Consider the following 22,650-nt stretch of genomic DNA (forward strand, 5'->3'; position numbering starts at 1 on the left):
ATATATGTGACACGACATGTATGTGTATTTTTTTTTATAGAATAGGAAGGCGGATCATATGGGCCACCTGATGGTAAGTGGTCACCAACGCCCTTAGACATTGGCATTGTAAGAAATGTTAACCATCGCTTACATCACCAATGCGCCACCAACCTTGGGAACTAAGATGTTATGTCCCTTGTGCCTGTAATTAAACCGGCTCACTCACCCTTCAAACCGGAACACAACAATACCGAGTACTGCTGTTTTGCGGTAGAATATCTGATGAGTGAGTGGTACCTACCCAAACGAGCTTGCACAAAGCTCTACCGCCAGTGAAATCTCTCTATGTATGTTAAAATGTTTTACGCAAATGAAATATTATTATTATTATATACATACAAATATGCACTGAAGCGAATGGAAAATCCAACCATAATTTTTATATTTTACATGAAATTTATACAATACGCAGGCCATATATTAGTCAATTGTATTGATCAGCTTATGTATATGAGAATGATGGATTTGAATCGAACGATAATTTGTAATTATTTATTATGAAAAAAAAAAATTAACACAAAAACAATTACTTTGAGACTAATCAGAATATTTTATCATTTAATACGCGATATCCAAACAAATTGTATATGCCACCGTGTAAAACAGCTCTCCGCTCCGAGTTGTGAACGTATGGTAGTGAAAATTTATAATAAGTTGGTTTTTTTTTTTTATATTTGCCGGGAGGGCAAATGACTCTACTCCACCTGATGGTAAGTGGTAGTAGAGTCTAAACGCGACGACGGCCAGTACAGATGGGAAAAACGTTCTGCACTAGCCGCCTTCGCCTTGCCGGCCCGCAAGATGCCTCTTCACGCCTCGTTTGAAGGAGCCCGGGTTGTAAGAGGAGGGGTACACGTGAGCTGGTAAGGAATTCCATTTTTTGGAAGTGCGACAAAGAAACGAGTTGCCAAATTTCTTTGTTCGCGATGGAATTGATGTCACAGTTAGGCGGTGACATCGAGAACCAGCTCGCGTGGACTTAAAAAGGAAGGTATTATTATATAATAAAACAATATAACGGTAAACTTATTATAAAAAATTCTGACATTAAGGATCTGCCTTATTTAAGATTTAAGAAAAAATTACATGACTGGCTCGTTGACAAATGTTTTTAGGCGAAAAGTAAAAGAATTCAAGCAATAAATATTCGACATTTATTTATCGATTTCATAAATATTATTTAAACGAAGAATTATAATTTAATGTAAATTTCTTGTAATAAAGTTAAAATATTTGCATGTTATAAATATAGTGACTAAATATATATATTATGTTTAAAGAAAACAAATGGAATTGAATTGAATATGACGTAAAGGTTCTAACAAAAGTAATCAATTTGAATTATATACATGCAATATACTTACGCACCTAAACTCAAAACAAAGATGTAATCTTTATCTAATTAGTTGAAACGTTCACTTCTCTCTTTCTTTCATCGTTAATTTGACATACGAAAGAAGGAGACAGCATCGTTTAATTAATCATCTGCTATACAATACTTTGTGCTACCTAAAGTATATACATACGTTGTGACGTAATCGTAATATAAAGTTGAATTAATTAGTAAGTGATATTTTTTTCTACCAACCCGAATTGGAGCAGCTTGGTGGAATAACCTCCAAAACCTTCTCATCAAAAAGAGGAGAGGAGGCCTTTAGCCCAGCAGTGGGACATTCACAGGCTGATACGGATTTTTTTAATGTCTTTATATACAAATAATGAAATAAATCAATAAAAAAAAAACACGTATAAAAAAAATCCTATTTTTGACGGTAGATAACAAAACTGTACTTACCTTTGATCCTATCATAACTCCTGACCTATTATAACACACATATATATATATATATATATATACTGAGATTTAAATTTCTCCTGTCACTTCTCCTATGATATATCTTATAAGAACTTCGTCTCCCTTCGATAGAAACCCTTATATCCGTTTATAACGCGATAACGTGATATAACATTTTGTTATTACCTTTTCGACAGACGCAACGATAAGTAACGTTATTAACGTAACGTTTACAAACGATGGTTATTTTATAACTTTTAAAATATATATTTAATTTATGAGTAATATTGCAGGTAGATAATAATAATATCCTGGGACATTTTTCACACACGGCCATCTGATCCCAAATTAAGCTTGTACAGAGCTTGTGCTATGGAAACCAGACAAATGATATACTACATATACTACTTTTCCTTTTGTAAATACATACTTATATAGATAATTACACCCAGAATCAGGACAAACGGACATGTTCATGCACACAAATGTCTGTCCTGGGTGGGAATCGAACCCACAACCTTCGGCGTGAAAGGCAAGTGTTCTACCAACCACGCCAACCGGATCGTCATAAGATAAGCTCGGTATGGGCATGTGATGAGGCGGGATGAAAGGCATCTTACCAAAAGGGTGATGAGTATGAATGTTAATGGATATAGGGGACGGGGGAGGCCGAGGAAAGTGTGGATGGATTGCGTAAGAAAGGATATTTGTATGAAAGTGGTAAGTGATGAGATGACGAGTGACATATCATCAGTGATGATGATGATGATGATGATGATGATGATGATGATGACGAGTGACAAAGAGAAGTGGAAGGAATAAACACGCTATGCCGACCCCACTTAGTGGGATAAGGTCAGGAAGAAGAAGATTATTTACAAGGGTCGTGTACTTCCAAGTGATCATTATCTAACGGGCTGATTAGAAACGTCGACAGCCTTACAGAAATATACGCCGACGACTTTACGTGAATCGATTTTATTTGTAATAAAAATTTATATTTCAACGGCAAAGCGACTGTTGAAATACTACCAATCTTTAATAACATACATAATTCGAGTATTATAAAAATATTAATATATTTAGCGTTAATATTATGGTTAGTATTTGGTTTTTTTTTTTTTATAGAATAGGAAGGCGGACGAGCATATGGGCCACCTGATGGTAAGTGGTCACCAAACGCCCTTAGACATTGGCATGTTGGCTGTCAACCATCGCTTACATAGCCAATGCGGCACCAACCTTGGGAACTAAGATTTTATGTCCCTTGTGCCTGTAATTACACTGGCTCGCTCGCCCTTCAAACCGCAACGCAACGATACCAAGTACTGCTGTTTTGCGGTAGAATATCTGATGAGTGGGTGGTACCTACCCAGACGAGCTTGCACAAAGCCCTACGACCAGTAAATAGGTCTAATGCCATGTTTATGCAATGTGGGGTTGTGTGTATCCTTTTGGGATACTATTTTACGTTCGGGAGCATTTTGTCCTTCCAGGAAACGTAATTACATTGATTTTATCATACAAATCGAAAGCGCTGGCATCCAAAGCGTCATCATTATTAGGATTGTGTGTGTTTTTAGATTCAAAACTTATACTAGTTCTAAAAAATACAGTTTTTTTTATGTCGGCATTCAACGCGCTCAACGATCTTGAATTAAATTTTTCGTCGGAAAAAGACTTTGAAATAAACAACGAGTACATCTTAAATCTAACATGAAAAAAGGTTTACATAGAAAGTTAAGAAAAAAAATATTTAGCGTCATCTATGAGTTTGTAGGGCTGTCTACCCTTAAATTTAATTAAAAACAAACACACATAAGTATATGAAAAAGCTGACATTTTAATATAAATTAAATTTGAAATGATAAAATTGATATCTCTTAATCAAATATTAATTCATATAGCAAAACTATGTATGTTTATTCGTGTATGTGTGTGTTGTTGTGTGTGTGTGTAAGTAACAATAGCAATACAAAATATTGTTTTTTTTTTTATATTTGCCGGGAAGGCAAATGACTCTACTCCGCCTGATGGTAAGTGGTAGTAGAGTCCAAACGCGACGACAGCCGGTGCAGTCGGGAAGAATGCTCTGCACTAACCGCCCCCTTGTGTGTCTTGCCTTGCTGTTTGGCGGTAGCGTATATGATGAGTGGGTGGCACCTACCCAGACTTGCACAACGCCCTACCCACCGAGTAAACATTCCTATTTGATATAAAAACATTCTCATCCGACACTTGCGAATTTCACACGATGTTTCCCTTCGTGCCGAGCACGACATGAATCATAAACACTAAGGACATGAAAATAAAGGTGGTGCTTGTGATCTTAGAGAAAGATTCACGTTTTCTAACCACTCGACATATATATATATATATACATAATATTGAACTTGGCACTCATTTCACATTTATGTTTTTGATGGGATCTATATCCACAGCTGGGCTAAAGGCCTCCTCTTCCTTTTTTTGGAGGAGAAGGTTTGGTGCTTATTCCACCACGCTGCTCCAGTGCGGGTTGGTGGAATACACATGTGGCAGAATTTCAGTGAAATTAGACACGTGCAGGTTTCCTCACGATGTTTTCCGTCACCGTAAAGCACGACATGAATTATAATCACAAATTAAGCACATGAAAATTCAGTGGTGCTTGCCCGGGTTTGAGCACACGATCATCGGTTAAGATTCACGCGTTCTTACCACTGGGCCATCTAAAATGTTTATATTAAACAAACAAACAAAAAAAAAATAACTAAACATAAATTTTCATTTATAAGCAAATTACTTGAATTTATTTAAAACTACTCACGACTTATAATACATTTGGGGTGAGAAATAACATGCGGCGACGAAACGGATTATGGTTGGGGGGGATGCAACGGATTCGAGAGGGGGAACGTAACGAAGAGTCGGAGTATCAGGGTTTATGAGACGGGGCTTATATATATTCGATATTTAAATTCACCGAACGTGTGTTTAATCCTACTAATGTTCTGAATTCGAAACATAATCACTATGGACTTGCATGTTTCGAAACAATTTTCGATGTGTAATGATGTGTAATGTGTGTGTGTTTTTGTGTGTGTGTGTGTGTGTGTGTTAGTTCGAGCGTCAGATGACGTCAGCGTAAGATTAGTTACTGTGTGTGTTAATGGTGCGTGAGATCGATACACGATTAACAATCAAAGGTCAAAAGATACAATGTGTCTAGAGCAATTTTTTTTTTTTATTAATTCGATATTTTTCACTGCGATGTGTATGAATTAAAAACAACGCCATCTAGTGACAATAGTTGGAACTCCATACAATTCGTATATATTGTATAAAACTATAACTTGATAGTTTCGATTAAAAGCAGAGATGGTCGAATGGTTAGTGAACGTGAATCTTAATCGAAGATTATCGGTTTAAACCCGAGCAGTAACAGCCTGTTAATGTCCCACTGCTGGGCTACGACCTCCTCTCCCTTTTTGAGGAGAAGGTTTAGAGCTTATTCCACCACGCTACTCCAATGCGGGTTGGTTGTATACCACACAAGTGGCTGAATTTCAATGAAATTAGACACATGCAGGTTTCCTCACGATGTTTTCCTTCACCGAAAAGCACGAGATGAATTATAAAAACAAATTAAGCACATGAAAATTCAGTGGTGCTTGCCCGGGTTTGAATCCACGATCATCGGTTAAGATTCACGCGTTATTACCACTGGGCCATTTCGGCTTTTTTTAGTATATAAGCAGTTGAGTGTAATAGTATTGTGTTATATAGAGATATATTAATCGAGAACTGTTCGTAGTGTAAAATACAGCAGAGTTGTTAGCGAATCGCGTGGAATATGTAAATAAAAGATTTGCTTATCTTTCCTTGCTTCGATTTGAATATAGTATAATTTTCTTTTGAATTACTGTAAGCGTTCTTTTTTTTAGTACACATCTATACTGGTGGTAGGGCTTTGTGCAAGCTCGTCTGGGTAGGTACCACCCACTCATCAGATATTCTACCGCAAAACAGCAATACTTGATATTGTTGTGTTCCGGTTTGAAGGGTGAGTGAGCCAGTGTAATTACAGGCACAAGGGACATAAAATCTTAGTTCCCAAGGTTGGTGGCGCATTGAATATGTAAGCGATGGTTGACATTTCTTACAATGCCAATGTCTAAGAGCGTTGGTGACCACTTACCATCAGGTGGCCCATGTGCTCGTCCGCCTTCCTATTCTATAAAAATATATATATATATATATATATAAATTTAAGCGGGTATACGACGTCACTTATTGGAATAGCAACACCAGACAACGTGATGTATGTTATGCAGGTTGGTCGGTTGTTAGACGTCAAGTGTGAAAAATATAAGACGGGTGCCTATTTTATTATGTAGCCGACTGATGGAAATATAAAATGTAAAGGAGTATGACAGTAGCGCGTGTGATCGTTTGTCTAGCGACCCCCTCGGTCTCTTGTTCTCAGGACAGCGCTAGCGCCGGTCGTGCGCACTGACTGATTTAACAAAATCAACATATTGGACGACAATGGCGACCATTAAAATGGTAATCCATTTGAATCCGCGACATATATACATATAGTGTTATACAAATATATAAATTATATATAATATCCAATGCAGCTTTTTCACATACTTTCAAATGGTCGAGACATTGGTTTTGTGTTTAGGAGAAATTTGATTGAAAAAACACGCAATAACACTGAAATAGAGATGAGATATTCATGTATATTGATTCCTCGATTGCTTGTTGTAGAAACTTCAGACACAAAGGACGTAATATATCATTTACCAAGGTTGGTTGCATTGGCGATGTAAGGAAAGGTATATCTTATGGCGCCAATGTCTACGGTGGTGATACGATGATGTTTTTAATAAAGCCTATAATATACCTCTCGTTTTATAATGGCTAATATGACCGCAGATCTCGTGGTCCTCAGTTCAAGTCCCAAATCGGCCCGATAAAAACTTATACGATTTTTCGGTAGAAAAAATCTCAGTAGCAGCCCAAGAGGAAGTTGGAAGTGTACTCTCCCGTGCCTCGGTAAGGCCGTAAAGCCGTTGTTCCTGCGCCCGAACTGTTTCCGGTCGTGTCGGATTGCTGTACCATCGGATAACGAGACTTAGGGAATAGAGAGTGCATGACGGTAGTGCAATTTATTTTCAGTATTGACGTAACATTACGATTAATAAATTCAAAACATTCATCATAGACCAGGAACGAGAGCCCAAAACTTAAGAAAAATTGACGAAACAAACTCACAACGACATTTTTATTTTTAATAATAATTTTGTAACAAGAAACTTCCCTTCAATTACCAACCAACCTGTCGTCTCTATACTTAATATTATAAATTCGAAAGAAACCCTGGCCGTTTGTTACGCTTTCACGGCTAAACGATTTAAACGATTTTGATGAAAATTTGTATAAAACAAGTTTTTTTACTTTAAAGTCAAAATAAAGATACCACTACATTCGAATATGCACTCACAAGTACTTTTGTATCTTCATTTAACAATTTTAATTTTACCCCAAAGCTCCCACCGGTTCGGTATTTAGGTTCTACCGAGAAGAACCGGCAAGGAACTCAGTAGTTACTCTTTTTAAATATCAAAAATTTAAATTTAACAATCATATACAATTATATTTACTGGTGGTAGGGCGTAGTGCAAGCTAGTTTAGGTAGGTACCACCGACTCATCAGATATTCTACCGCAAAACAGCAGTACTTGATATTGTTGTGTTCCGGTTTGAAGGGTGAGTGAGCCAGTGTGATTACAGGCACAAGGGACATAACATCTTAGTTCCCAAGGTGGGTGGCGCATTGGTGATGTAAGCGATGGTTAACATTTCTAACAATGTCAACGTCTATGACCGTTCGTGACCACTTACCGTCAGGTGGAATATATGTTCATCCGCCTTCCAATAATAAAAAAAAGTATATATATATTTCGTATGAACATCCAACCTCTTCTATAATTTATAAAACCATGTACAGTATGATAAGCCTCATTTATAAAAGAAAATGAAACGAGTTTTATATATATGTATATATAAATAAACATACCACGACGACGACCGTACAAAGCTCTTCCCCTCCCACAACCCATTTTACGTAGATAAATAAGCGGCTTATTCCGCAACGGCGCGTCCCCGGGGATCGGATAGACGCGTCTCCGAAATCCTACCATCGCTTTAATATTACCGCTTTATATATTACAAACGACGCGTAATAAGAAACGAGCAAACCTTACCAGAAACATAAATAGACTGAATTTTATGAAAGACCATATCTGTGTATTTTAACCGTATAATATTATTTAACTTGACGTAGACGAGACGGCCCAGTGGTGAGAACGCGTGCATCTTAACCGATGATCGTTGGTTCAAGCCCTGGCAAGCACCACTGAAGTTTTTCATGTGCTTAATTTGTGTTTATAATTCATCTCGTGCTTTACGGTGAAGGAAAACATCGTGAGGAAACCTGCATGTGTCTAATTTCATTGAAATTCTGCCACATGTGTATTCCACCAACCCGCATTGGAGCAGCGTGGTGGAATAAGCTCCAAACCTTCTCCTCAAAAAGAGGAGAAGAGGCCTTTAGTCCAGCAGTGAGACATTCGCGGGCTGTTACGACGACGAATACTGAATTACGACGCGAACGAAGCTGCGGGTAAAGCACTAATAATATTATATACTAAAATCTTTTCCAAAACGCGCGACATCTTCTAGTATAAGTTATATATATATATTGGTTTAATAGTTTTTTTCATTTAGACATTTAAAAAAAAACAATTCATTTATTTGTATAGGTAGATATTTGATTGCGTGAGTTAAGAAGGGGGGGGGGGCATGTCCTTATCTGTAACCCCGACAACTCTTATACAAAACTTCATGATCATCAGCTCAGTAATTAATACGTGAATCGGCCGTCAGAGCGCCACGGTAGCGCAAGCGAACCCGTGCGCTCCTCGTTAAGACGGAATCGGTACCGTTGTTTTTTTAGTGGGTATTCCGACGTTCGGAGCCTTGGACACCGGCGAGTCCTCTCCCCCTCCTCCCACTGTTCCCGTGGGGGAAACGCGTAATGCGTTTTTCCAGCGTTAAAAAAAATAGTTTAGACGTGAAAGCGTGACAAAAAAATAATAAATAAACTCACTTGCACATTTATAATATTAGTATGAATTACAGTTAAACACAAACAAACCACCCACCATCCCTTACTGACATCTCACGATCGCGTTCAACGGTAACGAGTTCGCTATCAAAGGATAACGATATGATGAGCAAGCGTCAATAACGTAACGAGTAACGGGCCGGCTTGCAATGTAAAAGTCGCACATTCGATCCTGACCCTTATATCAGGCTATCGTCGTCCCCACTCCTAACACAAGCTTTACGCTTAAAATCCTTAAAACGGGGTGAATAGGGACAATAGTAATTTAGATGAAAAAAAAAAAAAAGAATTCATCGTAAGCATCATTACAAATGGTTAGTTTCATTCGTTTCATCTCTTTCTATCGTTAACATCTCACGCGAACACAAAACCAATGTCTCCTTATATACACATATATATATATATATATATATATATATATATATATATATATAGATATTATGTATCACTTACGTTTGGCTGACGGTTCGCCGTCCTCGGTCTTTGCCTTCTTCGCTCTCGACGTTGAAGGTTTCGCCGCTTGACGCTTCTTCGGCTTCTCTTCGTCCTTCTCCTCTTTTATAGGAACTTCGAATTCTGAAAAAAAAATAATTATTACGTAAAAGCGTAACAAACAAACGAACACACTTCGCATTTATAATAATTAGTAAGAATCGTCAGTTCATCTAAAGCGATTATAGAAATGGACCAACATTTAGGTCCCAAGGTTTGTTGCGCATCAGGAATAGGTAGGCAGGCGGACGAGCACTTGGGCCTCCCGATGGTAAGTACGAGATGGCCTAGTGGTTAGAACGCGTGAATCTTAGCCGATGATCGTGGGTTCAAGCCCGGGCAAGCACCACTGAATTTTCATGTGCTTAATTTTGTTTTTATAATTCATCTCGTGCTTGACGGTGAAGGAAAACATCGTGAGGAAACCTGCATGCCACATTATGCCACATGTGTATTCTACCAACCCGCATTGGAGCAGCGTGGTGGAATAAGCTCAAAAACCTTCTCCTCAAAAGGGAGAGGAGGCCTTAGCCCAGCAGTGGGACATTAACAGGCTGTTACTGATGGTAAGTGGTCACCAACGCCCATAGACATTGGCATTGTAAGAAATGTAACCCATCGCTTACATCGACAATGCGCCACCAACGTTGGGAACTAAGATGTTATGTCCCTTGTGCCTGTAATTACACTGGCTCACTCACCCTTCGAACCAGAACAACAATACCAAGTACTGCTGTTTTGCGGTAGAATATCTGATGAGTGGGTGGTACCTACTCAGACGAGCTTGCAGAAAGCCCTACCGCCAGTGATTGCATTGGCGATGTAAGTTATGATTAATAAATTTATACAGGGCAAAATGTCTATTAGCGGCTATCATACTATAGCACCTTAGACTGCATTTTCACTTCCCATCAGGTGTGATAACAGTCAAGCGCTAGCTTATATATAAAAAAAAAACCATAAACTGCACCAACATACTTTAAATTTAAAAAAAATCCTCCCCCCCCCCCTTTTTTAAGCATTGTGTACACAAATAATAAATCAGTAATTCTCTAAATTTTCAAAAACTTACCCGCAGCCGAAAACTCGTCAGACAAATTTGTATCGGAATGTTCGCCATCATCACCGCCGGCCATCTCAAGCTTTATAACATTCGCTGAAAATAATTAAACTTGATAATTAAAACTATTAAAATATATATATATATATATATTAAAGTAACAGAAAGTATTGTGCTAAATGTGCTATTTTGATTGTAATTCTGACTGGAAATAAAAACAAAAATAAAATAGTAGATACACCAAAGGCATGTTGATGGAGACTAATACTCTATGAGTGCACATGCACAGGTTATCATGATGCAGATACCCTCATGATAGATGAGTTTTCATAAATTCATTGGCTTCATCTGGATTTGAACCTGCAATAATAGCTCATGATTTTCTCATTGCATGTTTGTTCTTCAATATAAATGTTCAATGTGGATTCTATGGATTCTACTCGAGCGGAGGCAAGTCGAGTGATTATAAACAAAACTCACATTTAAGTCCACTATTTTGGACCCTCTTCTTGAACTGCTCCTCCGTCTGCTGCACCTGGCGCTTGAAGTTACAAGCATTTCGGAGCTGCGTAATGCACACCTCACATATACCGCCATTGTTAACGTCATCGGACGTATATAACTGGGGACAAATAGATTCAATTGTAATGATGATATCTTTTGTGCAAATTTTTTTTAAATAAATATATATTATTATCAATAACAAAAAAATTGCACTTAAATAGCATAGATACACGGCAGAAAAGAGCGAAAAACAAAAAAAAATGACAAAAAATTGTTTAATAAATTTACACATGTCATTTTAACATTTCAAATCATTTAATTATAAAAGCATAACATTCACAAAAATTGCACATTGATTTCGTTATAACCCAGAACAAACATCAATAATCCAAAAAACTTATTGTGAGGCTGCCTGACGATAAGAACATAAATATTGAAATAATGTAAATCTAAATTATCGAATTAAATAATAAATTTGGCTTCGATTTAATTGAATGTAACATTGTAATCTGATAATTTATTCTATGTATCATATTTTATGTAGCTATATAGTTAACTTATAAATATAATTTTCATTTTTAATTTTCAATTTTAATCCATTCGTTCATTAAAATTATAGGAATAAAGAAACATAATATAAATATACTGATATTATGTCAAAAATGCAATCCTAATTAAATAATAATAATATAAATATATAATAAACATTAAAACAATAATGATTTTCTTCTATAAATTTTTATTTTAGTTATATTTAAATAATAATTAAATTAAAACTTATAATAAATTATTTTATACATACTGTAAATAATAAATAATTTAAGAACAATACAAGTGTTTAAGTCAAGATGGCCCAGTGGTTAGAACGTGTGAATCTTAACCGACGATTGTAGGTTCAAGCCCAGACAAGCACCACTGAATTTTCATGTGCTTAATTTGTGTTTATAATTCATCTCGTGCTTGATGGTGAAGGAAAACATTGTGAATAAACCTGCATGTGTCTTATTTCATTAAAATTCTGCCACATGTGTATTCTACCAAGTTGCATTGGGAGCAGCGTGGTGGAATAAGCTCCAAGCTTTCTTCTCAATAGAGAGAGGGGCCTTAGCCCAGCAGTGGGACATTAACAGGCTGTTACTGTACTGTACAAGTGTATTCAATATTACTAGTTATCACTTGGTGGTCGGAATTCAATCATAATTAATAAATAATCATAAATTAATTTGCATGGAATGTATGTATTCAAGTTTCATATTGTATTCTACTCGATATTTCCAATATTTTTTTTAAATCATAACACTTAAGTTAATCAAAAGCTAAAAAAAAAAATGTTTTAAATAGAGGGGAAACAGTTACCTACTGAACTGTTTTCGTTGCCTGTATATATATATATATGAAAACAAAAAACAATGCGAAAACTTTAATAACAATCACAGAGTCTACAGATTATATGTTAAAAATTCATATATATTTCATATTCATACTCTTTTATTGTGTTACGATATTTATAGACAAATATTCACAAAGGCAATTATAAAGGCCCTTCAACTATCAATTGCATATAACAAGCGTTTATTTTGCATATTTTTTGTTACAAGGCAGGCAAGAGATTTGTTATTTAAATAATACGAATGAAAAGTCAATACAAAATGACAAATAAGTTTGTTGTTATGTATACATAATCAATAAGGATTGTCTATGAATATAAACATGTTATATTCTATACAAAATAGTCTAATAAGAACTAATATATACTTAAAAGAATATCACTTACTGTTATCGCGAAACAATCCCTTAACATATCGGCATATATTTCTTCTTCGCCCATCCAATGGTACGACGTAAGAAAGTCTTTAAAAGTACCTTCAGATGCACAGCACCGGCACATGCCTTCGTTTGAAATAGACTCCATCTTAACTAATTAAACTAACTTAACATTAACACTAATTTAATTGTTCATTAATATGAATAAAACAAGATAATAGCAATCAACGGTACGACACCGAAGCTCCGCCATTTTCTAAAGAGCAAGCGGTAAACAGAGTTGCAAGCGTATAAAATATTACATCCTTATTCCCTAAAAACAAGCCACAAGACTGATAAAAAAGTAAAATATTTTAATCAATGATATTTTATAGGCACCGTAATAATATTTGCAATTTTTTTTTACTAGAAATATAAACAATTGCGAAAATTGTTATCCACGTATATGCATTAGCGGCAATCACAATCAGATCTCAGATTCAAATCACGTTCGGCGAAATAGTTAAATCCGCATCCAAAGATGTAAAGTAAATGCCACAAGCAAGTAATATTTAAACTTTTGTTCTAATGCAGGATTGATCAGGAACAATAATTGTGATCAGGAACAATAACCACATTGTAAATCTGATATTTTAAAAATACATGCAACCACATGAGTTTCTTACCGTTTTTCACTCTTAACGTGGCGATTCAAAAACGCTTTCCTATAAAGCTTATTTGAATAAATACATTTGATATGAAAGATTTCTTTGATAGTAATGGATATACTCTGAAACTACTGAACCGATTTTAATAATTCACTTATGATTAGAAAACTATTTTATCTAGAAGTAACATAGGCTATATTTTATTCAATTACTAATTAGATTTCATATAGTGAATACCACGCAGGTTAAGCCATAGGCACAGCTAGTAAATTGAAATTGTTCCAAAGATGCTGGTAACGTTGTCTACGTTACTAAAAATAACACGCTCAGTGTCCATACATTTTAAGTACGCCATAAACTGTATTTAATTTTATAAAATAAAACTAATAAAGTCTTTGAATTCTGTAGTCAAATAGGCGAGAATTTTTTGATAATTTTGAATTATATTGTTGTCAAACTAATTTGGTTGTTGATGTAAAAGCAAGATATGTTTGATGGAAATTGCATTACAATTAAATGCATTCAATTATTTTTTATGTATCTGGCAACTTTGTTTTGACAGAAAAAAACGGTTGTCAACTTCTATTCTAATGCAATTTTCTGTCAAATTTGGAATGTCAACTCATAAATAGCAATATTTTCTAGCTGTTTTCTGAGAAATATCTAAAAAACATATAATTTGTTATAAATTATGAATTTGAACTCGACATGCCGTTGCTGCTTAGCACGGCCGCCGGATAAGGACTTAAAGTCAATTTATACATGCCTCGGGAAAACTGAAGTTTATGGAGATATGCTAAAAGAATGCTTCGAAGTCCATGTAAATATCCCAATATAGCTTTGTTTTTCCAATTTTTTTTAAATCTACCCATTGTTATTGTTGATAGGGTTTTGTAAATAACTTTTGTTATTTACAATATATTTATTAAATATCCGTAAACTTACTTGAAATAACTTTTTTTTATAAAACTCATCGCTTTTTTAATAAATAAAATTTTGAACGTTCCATTTGCTCTGACAATTTTTTTTAATAATTTCCATAGATAATATTGAAACAAAAATATTTTTGTATTAAATAATATATTTTTAAATTATTTTCTTTTAGCTATCTATAGAACTATGTGATTCTGAAAATGGGATATGTGAAATCTGCATAGCGCGCCTGAGAGATGCTTGTGATTTCAAACACCAAGTTCTGCGTTGTCAGAAAGAATTCCAAATCAACCTCACCACAGCTAAAGATGTTAAAGGTAATAATTTTAATCATTAAAATTTTAAAAGTTTTTTTTAAATAACATTTGGAAAGCTGGCGGAGAAATGGCCTCATCAAAAGATAAGTAAGTCAGCTTGGAATATGTACTGACTGCTTATTATTCCTTATATATATATACTTTATAATTCCTTGATAGAAAAACTAAAATGGGACCAGGTTATGAACACAAGACGTGCAGACTAATAATAGGTACATAACATAAGGTTAATAACCTTTAGAAGTTTCTTTGGTTTGATTTCTGATGTTTTTTTTTAAATAGGTGGTAGATTTGATCCTCAATAAGCAAGTGTGATGCTTCTATGTTAAGTAATCATTTAATTACTTTAAGGCTAGAGTAATATTGGATAAACATTTTGATTGCTTCTTAAGAAGTTTATATAATCTATTTTAACAAGAGGATTATTTAAATAAACAATGTCAACATTAATTGAATGATATAATTTAGAATCTATGATATATAACCATTCATTTTATACCAATCATGTGATAATTTTATAATAATTTAATTCTTAATATTGTTCTTTGTCTATTCGTTATAAATATTTTAATTTTAAAAATTAATATTTTCGTTAACTCGTTATTTTGATATATTTTGCAACACCTATAATTAAGGAGACATTTGATTTTTATAACATTATGTCTAAATACTCAATTGTGTTTATTAGTGCACTTCTTGTTGGCTTTGATATTATAATAAATAAATAAATATTCACTGTGTATTCACGAAAAAATAGAATTTTGAATATTGAGGTAATTAGATATATATCGGAACTTTGGAAGAAAGAAAAGCAGATTTAAGTAGTCGAATTTATATATAATACATAGTGAAATAGTGTTGTTTAAAAAAATATATTAATCGAGAACTGTTTGTAGTGTGAAACATAACATAGCTATAAACAAATCACATGAAATATGTAAAATAAGATTTGTTGATTTTTACTCCATCTTCAATTCGAATAGACTATGTTTATTAGTAGGTCAGGTTGGTGTTTTAAGAGCAAAACAGTCATCTTTTTTTTTTTTTTTTTTTTTTTATAGTATAGGAAGGCGGACGAGCATATGGGCCACCTGATGGTAAGTGGTCACCAACGCTCTTAGACATTAGCATTCTCTATATATAGCATCTGTGTTATCATATGTGTGTGCCCAGCAGCGGGACATTCACAGGCTGTTACGGCTATCATACTTGTAAATACATTTGTTGATAATCATAATACTCATATTAAAAACAAAAAAAATGTCCACAGTTATCTCTTAAAGTGGAACTTTTATTAAATTGTTATGTATTGTTAATTACAGTTGAAGATTTGCCTAAAATCAAGGAGGAGTACTCGGACCCCGATGATAATGAGATATATTTTATGGGTAAGTAAATAAATAGTATATAAGTAAATATTTAATTTTAAAAAATAACTCGCAGAACGCACCATCGTTCTGTTTTTACCAGTTTTATTATTTATATAGATTTTATATATTATTTATATACAGCAGTATGATATGTTTTATTAGAATTTATGTTTAGTGACCAAGTTTAATTTTGATTTTGGTTAATCTATGACACAAGCTCGGTAAAGTTCTTGTGTTTGTACTAAATAATGATATATGGTCTGGAGGATTATTGTTATATATATTATATGACGACAAAATATGCTATAGCTGTAATTTTCTTCTTCATTTGTAATATTTGATGATTTTTTTTTTATTAATGTTCGATGCGACACACTTAATATATATTTATTTGTTATAAAGCTTCGATTTGACGATGAAAAGCAGTTTATGATTTCAGAATTGAAAGATGACTTTGAGGATATGAAAGAGGATGATAAATTAGCTGAAATACTCCGCCTGGATGATGTTACAACCAAGAGGAAAGTTGAGAAAAAGAAAAATGGTAAAAAACGAAAGATCATCATAGAGAAGCCCACTAAAGGTTAGTTTACCGCGAACAAACAATAATTTGTCGGGTTTTTGATTGAGTTTTCTTTTTTTTTTTTTTATAGAATAGGAAGGCGGACGAGCATATGGGCCACCTGCTGGTAAGTGGTCACCAACGCCCATAGACAATGGCGTTGTAAAAATGTTAACCATCGCTTACATCACCAATGCGCCACCAACGTTGGGAACTAAGACGTTATGTCCCTTGTGCCTGTAATTACACTGGCTCACTCACCCTTCAAACTGGAACACAACAATACCAAGTGCTGCTGTTTTGCGGTAGAATATCTGATGAGTGGGTGGTACCTACCCAGACGAGCTTGCATAAAGCTCTACCACCACTCAAAAACATTTCCTCTCCTTCTTGGTTAGCCGGTTCTTCCTGGTAGAATCTACATTCCGAAGCTTTACATTTAATTCAATACTGTAACATGATGCAAAAGTGCACTTATAAGTGTTATTGAATAAAGAATTATTTGATTTGATGTTGATGATTTAGAAATGTTGCGTTCTTCAACGGGTGATTTGTTAAACAATGCCGTGTCTTCTTCTATCGTATGGCAAATCGATGGTGACGGAAAGAGAGGGATCAGAGTTGAACTAAATTACATTAACTAAATTAAAAATGTCGTTTATAAATAAGGTCGTATAAAATTAGCCGAGGGTTCCAAGCACGACTGAATTTTCATTTTCTTAATTTGTGATAATAATTCATCTCGTGCTTGACGGTGAAGGGAAACATCGTGATGGAACCTGCATGTGTCTAATTTCACTAAAATTCTACCACATGTGTATTTAACCAACCCACATTGGAGAAGCGTGGTGGAATAAGCTCCAAAACCTTATCAAAAAGGGAGAGGAGGCCTTAGCCCAGCAGTGGGACATTCACAGGCTGTTATTGTTTAGTATTAGGTTAGGAAGCGTTTATTAAATAAATGATATTAGATTACGTGGCGTGAAATCCGGACACTTTTCTGTTCTTCTAAACGACTTCATGTAACTTACTTCTTAAAGAAAACTTTCTGACCTTCCATAAACACACAACGTGTTTTCAATATCAACTGTTCAAAGGAAATCATAAATTTTTAAATTGTGTTGATTTTTATATTTGGACGATAAGTGGTAAGTGGTCATCACTGCCCGTAGACAATGGCATTGATAGAAATGTTAACTATCTATATCGTCAATACGATACCAAACTTTGGAACGAAGATATTATGCCGCTCATGCCTATATGGTTACACTGGCTCACTCACCCTTCAAACCGAAAAAAAAACAAGTATTACTGTTTGGCGGTAGAAATGATGAGTGGGTTGGTACTCTCCCATATGAGCTTGCACAAGTCCCAATCACCAAATAAGTATTAGCTGCGATTGTTATTATTGCTTCAAAGTATAATCCGACTAATTTAAATAGTCTACACTTAATTTTCCAGATCGTAAATCAAAGAAACTGAAGCCGTCTATCAAGCTCTCGCTCCGAACGCTCTCCCAAATTGAGAGGTTAAACAATTCGCCCTCGATCCGTTTCGTGAGCGAGAACAAGAAACACAGTATAAACATGGAAAATATACTCAAATACTCAAACTGTACACCGTTCTTCAATAAAACACTATCCGGTATCATTTGCGCGTATTGCAAAGAAACTTGCCAGAATCTAGAGGAACTTAAACAGCATACGCATGAATTACATAAAAAGGATGAATTTCAATATACGAAACGGTTGGATAAGAGTAATTTGTCACTAAAAATGGACATTACCGATTTAAAATGCAATATATGCGAGAATAAATTTGATGTTATATCGAATTTGAAGATTCATCTCGCGAAGGAACACGACATCAAGTTCTTTCCGGACGTCAACGACTATATCCTTGAATTCAAGTTAACAGACGGTGAACTGCTGAACTGTGCGCTCTGCCATTCCACATTCGAGACATTCAAGATGCTGCTCCAACACATGAACGGACATTATCGGAATTACATATGCGACGTTTGCGATATGGGCTTCATAAACAAGCACAGATTAAAAAATCACCAGAGGATACACGAAATTGGTACATTCAAGTGCGAATTTTGCGAAAAAGTGTTCACGACTCGCGTGAGAAAGATGTGCCATGAGAAGTATACGCATAATAACGCATCGAGATACACGACGAACTGCCCGCACTGTGATCAATCTTTCAACAGCTACTATCAAAGAAACAGACATATGTTCAAGGAGCATAACATAGCGGCAGCGACATACAAATGCAATATTTGCGACAAATCGTTCATTCTGAAATCGAAACTGACGTCGCACATAAAGAAAGTTCACCTAATGGAACGCAACCATATATGCACGGAGTGCGGGCAAGGGTTCTTCATCAAGCAATCCTTGGATGAGCATATGGTGAAGCACAACGGTGAGAGGGTGTTCAAGTGTACGGTGTGTCACAAGGCGTACGCGAGGAAGAAGACGTTGAGGGAACACATGCGCATACACAATAATGATAGGCGGTTTAAGTGCGGTGTGTGCAGCTTAGCGTTCGTTCAGAAGTGCAGTTTGAAAAGTCACATGCTATCGAATCACGGTATAACGTTATCGGAGTTCGAAAACGCGAGAAGTGAAATATTAATATCGTAGGCATTTGTGATTTAAAGTGAGACTTTATTCGAGATTTTTGGTTTGGTTCAGAGTCTATCTAGGCCTAACGTCTAGTTGCAATATTACGATATATATTTGCTTTGTAATCGCTTTTTATCCGTTTGGATAAAAACGAGCTTTTTAACGACACCGGGCTGGTCCTAGTGTTGAGATTATTTAGTTTATACAAACCCAAAATCCAAGATTCTATATTGGAATATGAGACCCTATTATATTTTGACGATAACTGCTATATATTATATATATTCGGCCAATATATATCGGTCAGGCCAATAAAAAGTTTTTGGTCTCAGTAGGAGCCTGGAGTCTGGATGTTGCAAGTGTTTACACTCCCGTGCCTCGGAAAGCACGTAAAGCCGTTGGTCATGCGCCTGAACTCTTTCCGGTCGTATCGGATTGCCGTCCCATCGGTTTATGAGAGTTAGGGGATAGAGAGTGCACCTGTGTTTGTGCACTATAATATCTCCTGCGCAGTTGGATAATCTCTCTTGAGATTGGCCGCCGTGGCCGAAATCGGTCTGGAGGATATTATATATTACAAAATGAAATAAATATTTAAATTGTGATACATCACTTAACTAGGAAAAATTACAGTGTAGGATGTATGAATTATCTAAAGTTTACAAAAGCGCTTCGAGTTTTTAACGTACTTAAGTTGATCGTGCTTCGTGTAGTCAAATATTGTGAGGATGGAAGTGGCTAGGAGGTGGGGCTATTCGGAAGAAACTGACTCATCACAACCAGCTATGTGGTGGTATAAACTCCAAAAATGTTTACATTAACAGTATGACTCTCCCCACCGGTGAGATGTTCATTGCACATGAACCCTATAATATTCTGATAGTAACACTGTTGGTTAATATATGTGTAATGGATAATTCAAAAGATAGTCTAGAATGTTCTCTATGACTTTGATGCGTTTGCGCATTCTTTTGATCGGATTTTGACTGAAGCATCTGATCTCAAAAACTGCCACTGCACGGTAAATATTGCACAAGTCGGTGCCGAAACACAATTTCTCATTCTCATTATTTTGTTGCTGTGCGCCGTAATCCAATGACTCATCCCAATGTTTTCGTTGGGTGAATTTAGGAATGTCATTATAGGCACTTTTTCTTCCAGTTTTCTATCGCCTTTGTAACGTCTGTAAATTGGACTAAATTCGATTTAAAGTTTGCGGACAAAGGCCTGAGGCGTAGAAAACATTTTACTCGCGAGTATGTTTTGCTCAAAAAGTAGCACACATCGGATTTTAATAAAGAATTTTACGTTGGTTAAATTTACTAGATTGGTCCATTTAAAAAATGATATTCATAATTTTAAGCCACCGCCCATTTTTATCGATACAAAATTCTATTCCTAAAGTTGCCTGGAAGAAATTAATTGAAATCCAAATCGACAAACAAACTAACCGGAGAAGGTTAATCCTATATATTATAACAATGGTGGTGTGCAGTGCAATGAGGATGAGCTGATCACAGTTAAGAAGGTTGACTGAAGGACAATATTGTGTTCATGATTATTTCAAAAAAGATATTTTTATCGAAAATAACTTATCAATGTTTCTGATTTTGTCAGTTCTCGTATAGGAAAACTAAAATTTTATTCGTCTTATAAAAGTTAAAATATATACAAATGACTATATATTAAATATATATATCCAAGTTGTGATACTAATCGCAGGTGACCTCATCGCTATCGAATAACAACAAGTGAAATAGGACACGCCCACTTGCAATTGTCAAAAACAATCCAATCCCTTTTTTATTTATAAATAAAATACTCCTGTTGACAGTTGATTTTAATTACCATAATGTATTTATTTTTAGATTCTCTAATGCAATTCTAAAATGAATTAACGAGTAAGTATTATTTTTATGTTTAAGCAGATTTCGACAACAGTTACGTCAAAACGCGTTACGGTTATATATGCAGTAGGAATTGATTATGTTGTTATTTTGTTTATATATATGTGTAAATAATTATTTGTTTTTACGAATTAAAGTTTATGTATTGAAATGTTATGTGGAGTTATTTATAATTTGCGTACACGTGTTTAAATATAGACAAGGAAACTAATATATAAAACGTCTTCGGGGCTGATCTATATTATTATACGAAGACCTTAACATTGGAATGACCTTAACCTGTTATCACAACGAGTTTAATCTCGTTTATATATTACTCTATATACGTATTATTAAAAAAAAAAAAAAGCCGAGATGGCCCTGTGGTAAGAACGCGTGAATCTTAACCGATGATCGTGGGTTCAAACCCGGGCAAGCACCACTGAATTTTCATGTGCTTAATTTGTGATTATAATTCATCTCGTGCTTTACGGTGAAGGAAAACATCGTGAGGAAACCTGCATGTGTCTAATTTCACTGAAGTTCTGCCACATGTGAATTCTACCAACCCGCATTGGAGCAGCGTGGTGGAATAAGCTCCAAACCTTCTCCTCAAAAAGAGGAGAGGAGGCCTTTAGCCCAGCAGTGGGACATTCACAGGCTGTTACGGTTACGGTTACGGTATACGTATTATTAATTGCACATAGCCTTCTGACGTACTTTCAAATATGTACCCTAATCAAATCAATTGAGTAAAGATAAACATACCATAGATCCACACATAACATGCAATTCGCCAACAGCTCTGCTGTATTACGCACTACGAACAGTTCTCGATTAATATATCTCTATATATATAACACAACACTATTACATTTAAGTACATATATGTATAAAAAAAAAAACAATGTTCCGATTACAAGCGGAACATTCGAAACGCAATTTATTCGCGTATTCAAAATACCATAGATTTTTCGAAAAGAATTAACCAATGATATCGCGTCGATTCAATGTCAAAGATGTTTATTTGTCTTTGCTTTTTTGTAAATGGAATAGTCTATAGATATCGTAGACAGAGAAGCAAATAGACCAAGGGGCCGTGAAGCCGCGATTGAGACAGAGATAGTTTGTCGATGTGTGCGTATAATGTTGCCATAGTAACTGCATTCCCTGTTTTGGGAGATAAGTAATTTTCAGGATTTAATTAAAACAGAATAAGATTATTAAATTTTACTTTTTAATATTTACTATACATTTTTTTAATTAAAATATTTTTTTATCTTCCAACTACACCCAAAAACCGTTGCATTGTTTGTTTTTGTTTCCGTTATCGATTGTACTTCAGCATCTTTATATGGTACTGGATTAGCATTCTCCTCAGATGTTGAAAACTAAAACACACAATTAAATTACTAATAAAGAATGGTTGCCACATATATTTCTATGTTAACCTCTTGACTCGGAA

The 22,650-nt window shown here is 35.1% G+C and overlaps 2 protein-coding genes across 13 annotated transcripts in view; one reads left to right on the forward strand and one right to left on the reverse strand.

Annotated features, from left to right (window-relative positions):
- LOC126779499 (telomere zinc finger-associated protein-like) overlaps window positions 1-13,085 on the reverse strand; it is a 48,067-nt gene extending 34,982 nt beyond the window's left edge. For all 10 annotated transcript variants that reach the window (XM_050503536.1, XM_050503534.1, XM_050503532.1 and 7 more), the window contains exons 1-4: window positions 12,848-13,085; window positions 11,050-11,191; window positions 10,582-10,665; window positions 9,471-9,593 (exon numbers count right to left, since the gene is read on the reverse strand). In XM_050503536.1, coding sequence (XP_050359493.1) covers window positions 9,471-9,593; window positions 10,582-10,665; window positions 11,050-11,191; window positions 12,848-12,985 — 487 coding nt within the window. In that variant the 5' untranslated portion in view covers window positions 12,986-13,085. The remainder of the gene's footprint in view (window positions 1-9,470; window positions 9,594-10,581; window positions 10,666-11,049; window positions 11,192-12,847) is intronic.
- Window positions 13,086-14,086: 1,001 nt separating this feature from the next.
- Window positions 14,087-21,270, forward strand: LOC126779508 (zinc finger imprinted 3-like). 3 transcript variants are annotated; one of them, XR_007670363.1, is made up of 6 exons: window positions 14,087-14,304; window positions 14,590-14,734; window positions 16,057-16,122; window positions 16,544-16,687; window positions 18,128-20,320; window positions 20,704-21,270. XR_007670363.1 is itself a non-coding variant. In XM_050503557.1 (5 exons), the coding sequence occupies exons 2-5, from the start codon at window positions 14,654-14,656 to the stop codon at window positions 19,315-19,317; spliced, it is 1,494 nt and encodes a 497-aa protein (XP_050359514.1). In that variant the 5' UTR covers window positions 14,087-14,304; window positions 14,590-14,653; the 3' UTR covers window positions 19,318-21,270. The 3 variants fall into 3 exon arrangements, 2 of the variants coding, with proteins under 2 accessions (XP_050359514.1, XP_050359513.1); XM_050503557.1 differs by having other exon boundaries at window positions 16,531-16,687; window positions 18,128-21,270; XM_050503556.1 differs by having other exon boundaries at window positions 18,128-21,270.
- Window positions 21,271-22,650: the final 1,380 nt, after the last annotated feature.

This window comes from Nymphalis io, chromosome 29, assembly GCF_905147045.1.
Source record: "Nymphalis io chromosome 29, ilAglIoxx1.1, whole genome shotgun sequence".
NCBI classification, from domain to species: domain Eukaryota; kingdom Metazoa; phylum Arthropoda; class Insecta; order Lepidoptera; family Nymphalidae; genus Nymphalis; species Nymphalis io.

Coding starts and splice junctions, on each gene's coding strand:
- LOC126779508 (XM_050503556.1), top strand. CDS start 14,176: ATGAATTTGAACTCGACATGCCGTTGCTGCTTAGCACGGCCGCCGGAT. Junction 16,123..16,543: donor TAATGAGATATATTTTATGG/GTAAGTAAATAA, acceptor TTATGATTTCAG/AATTGAAAGATGACTTTGAG. Junction 16,688..18,127: donor CATAGAGAAGCCCACTAAAG/GTTAGTTTACCG, acceptor TTAATTTTCCAG/ATCGTAAATCAAAGAAACTG.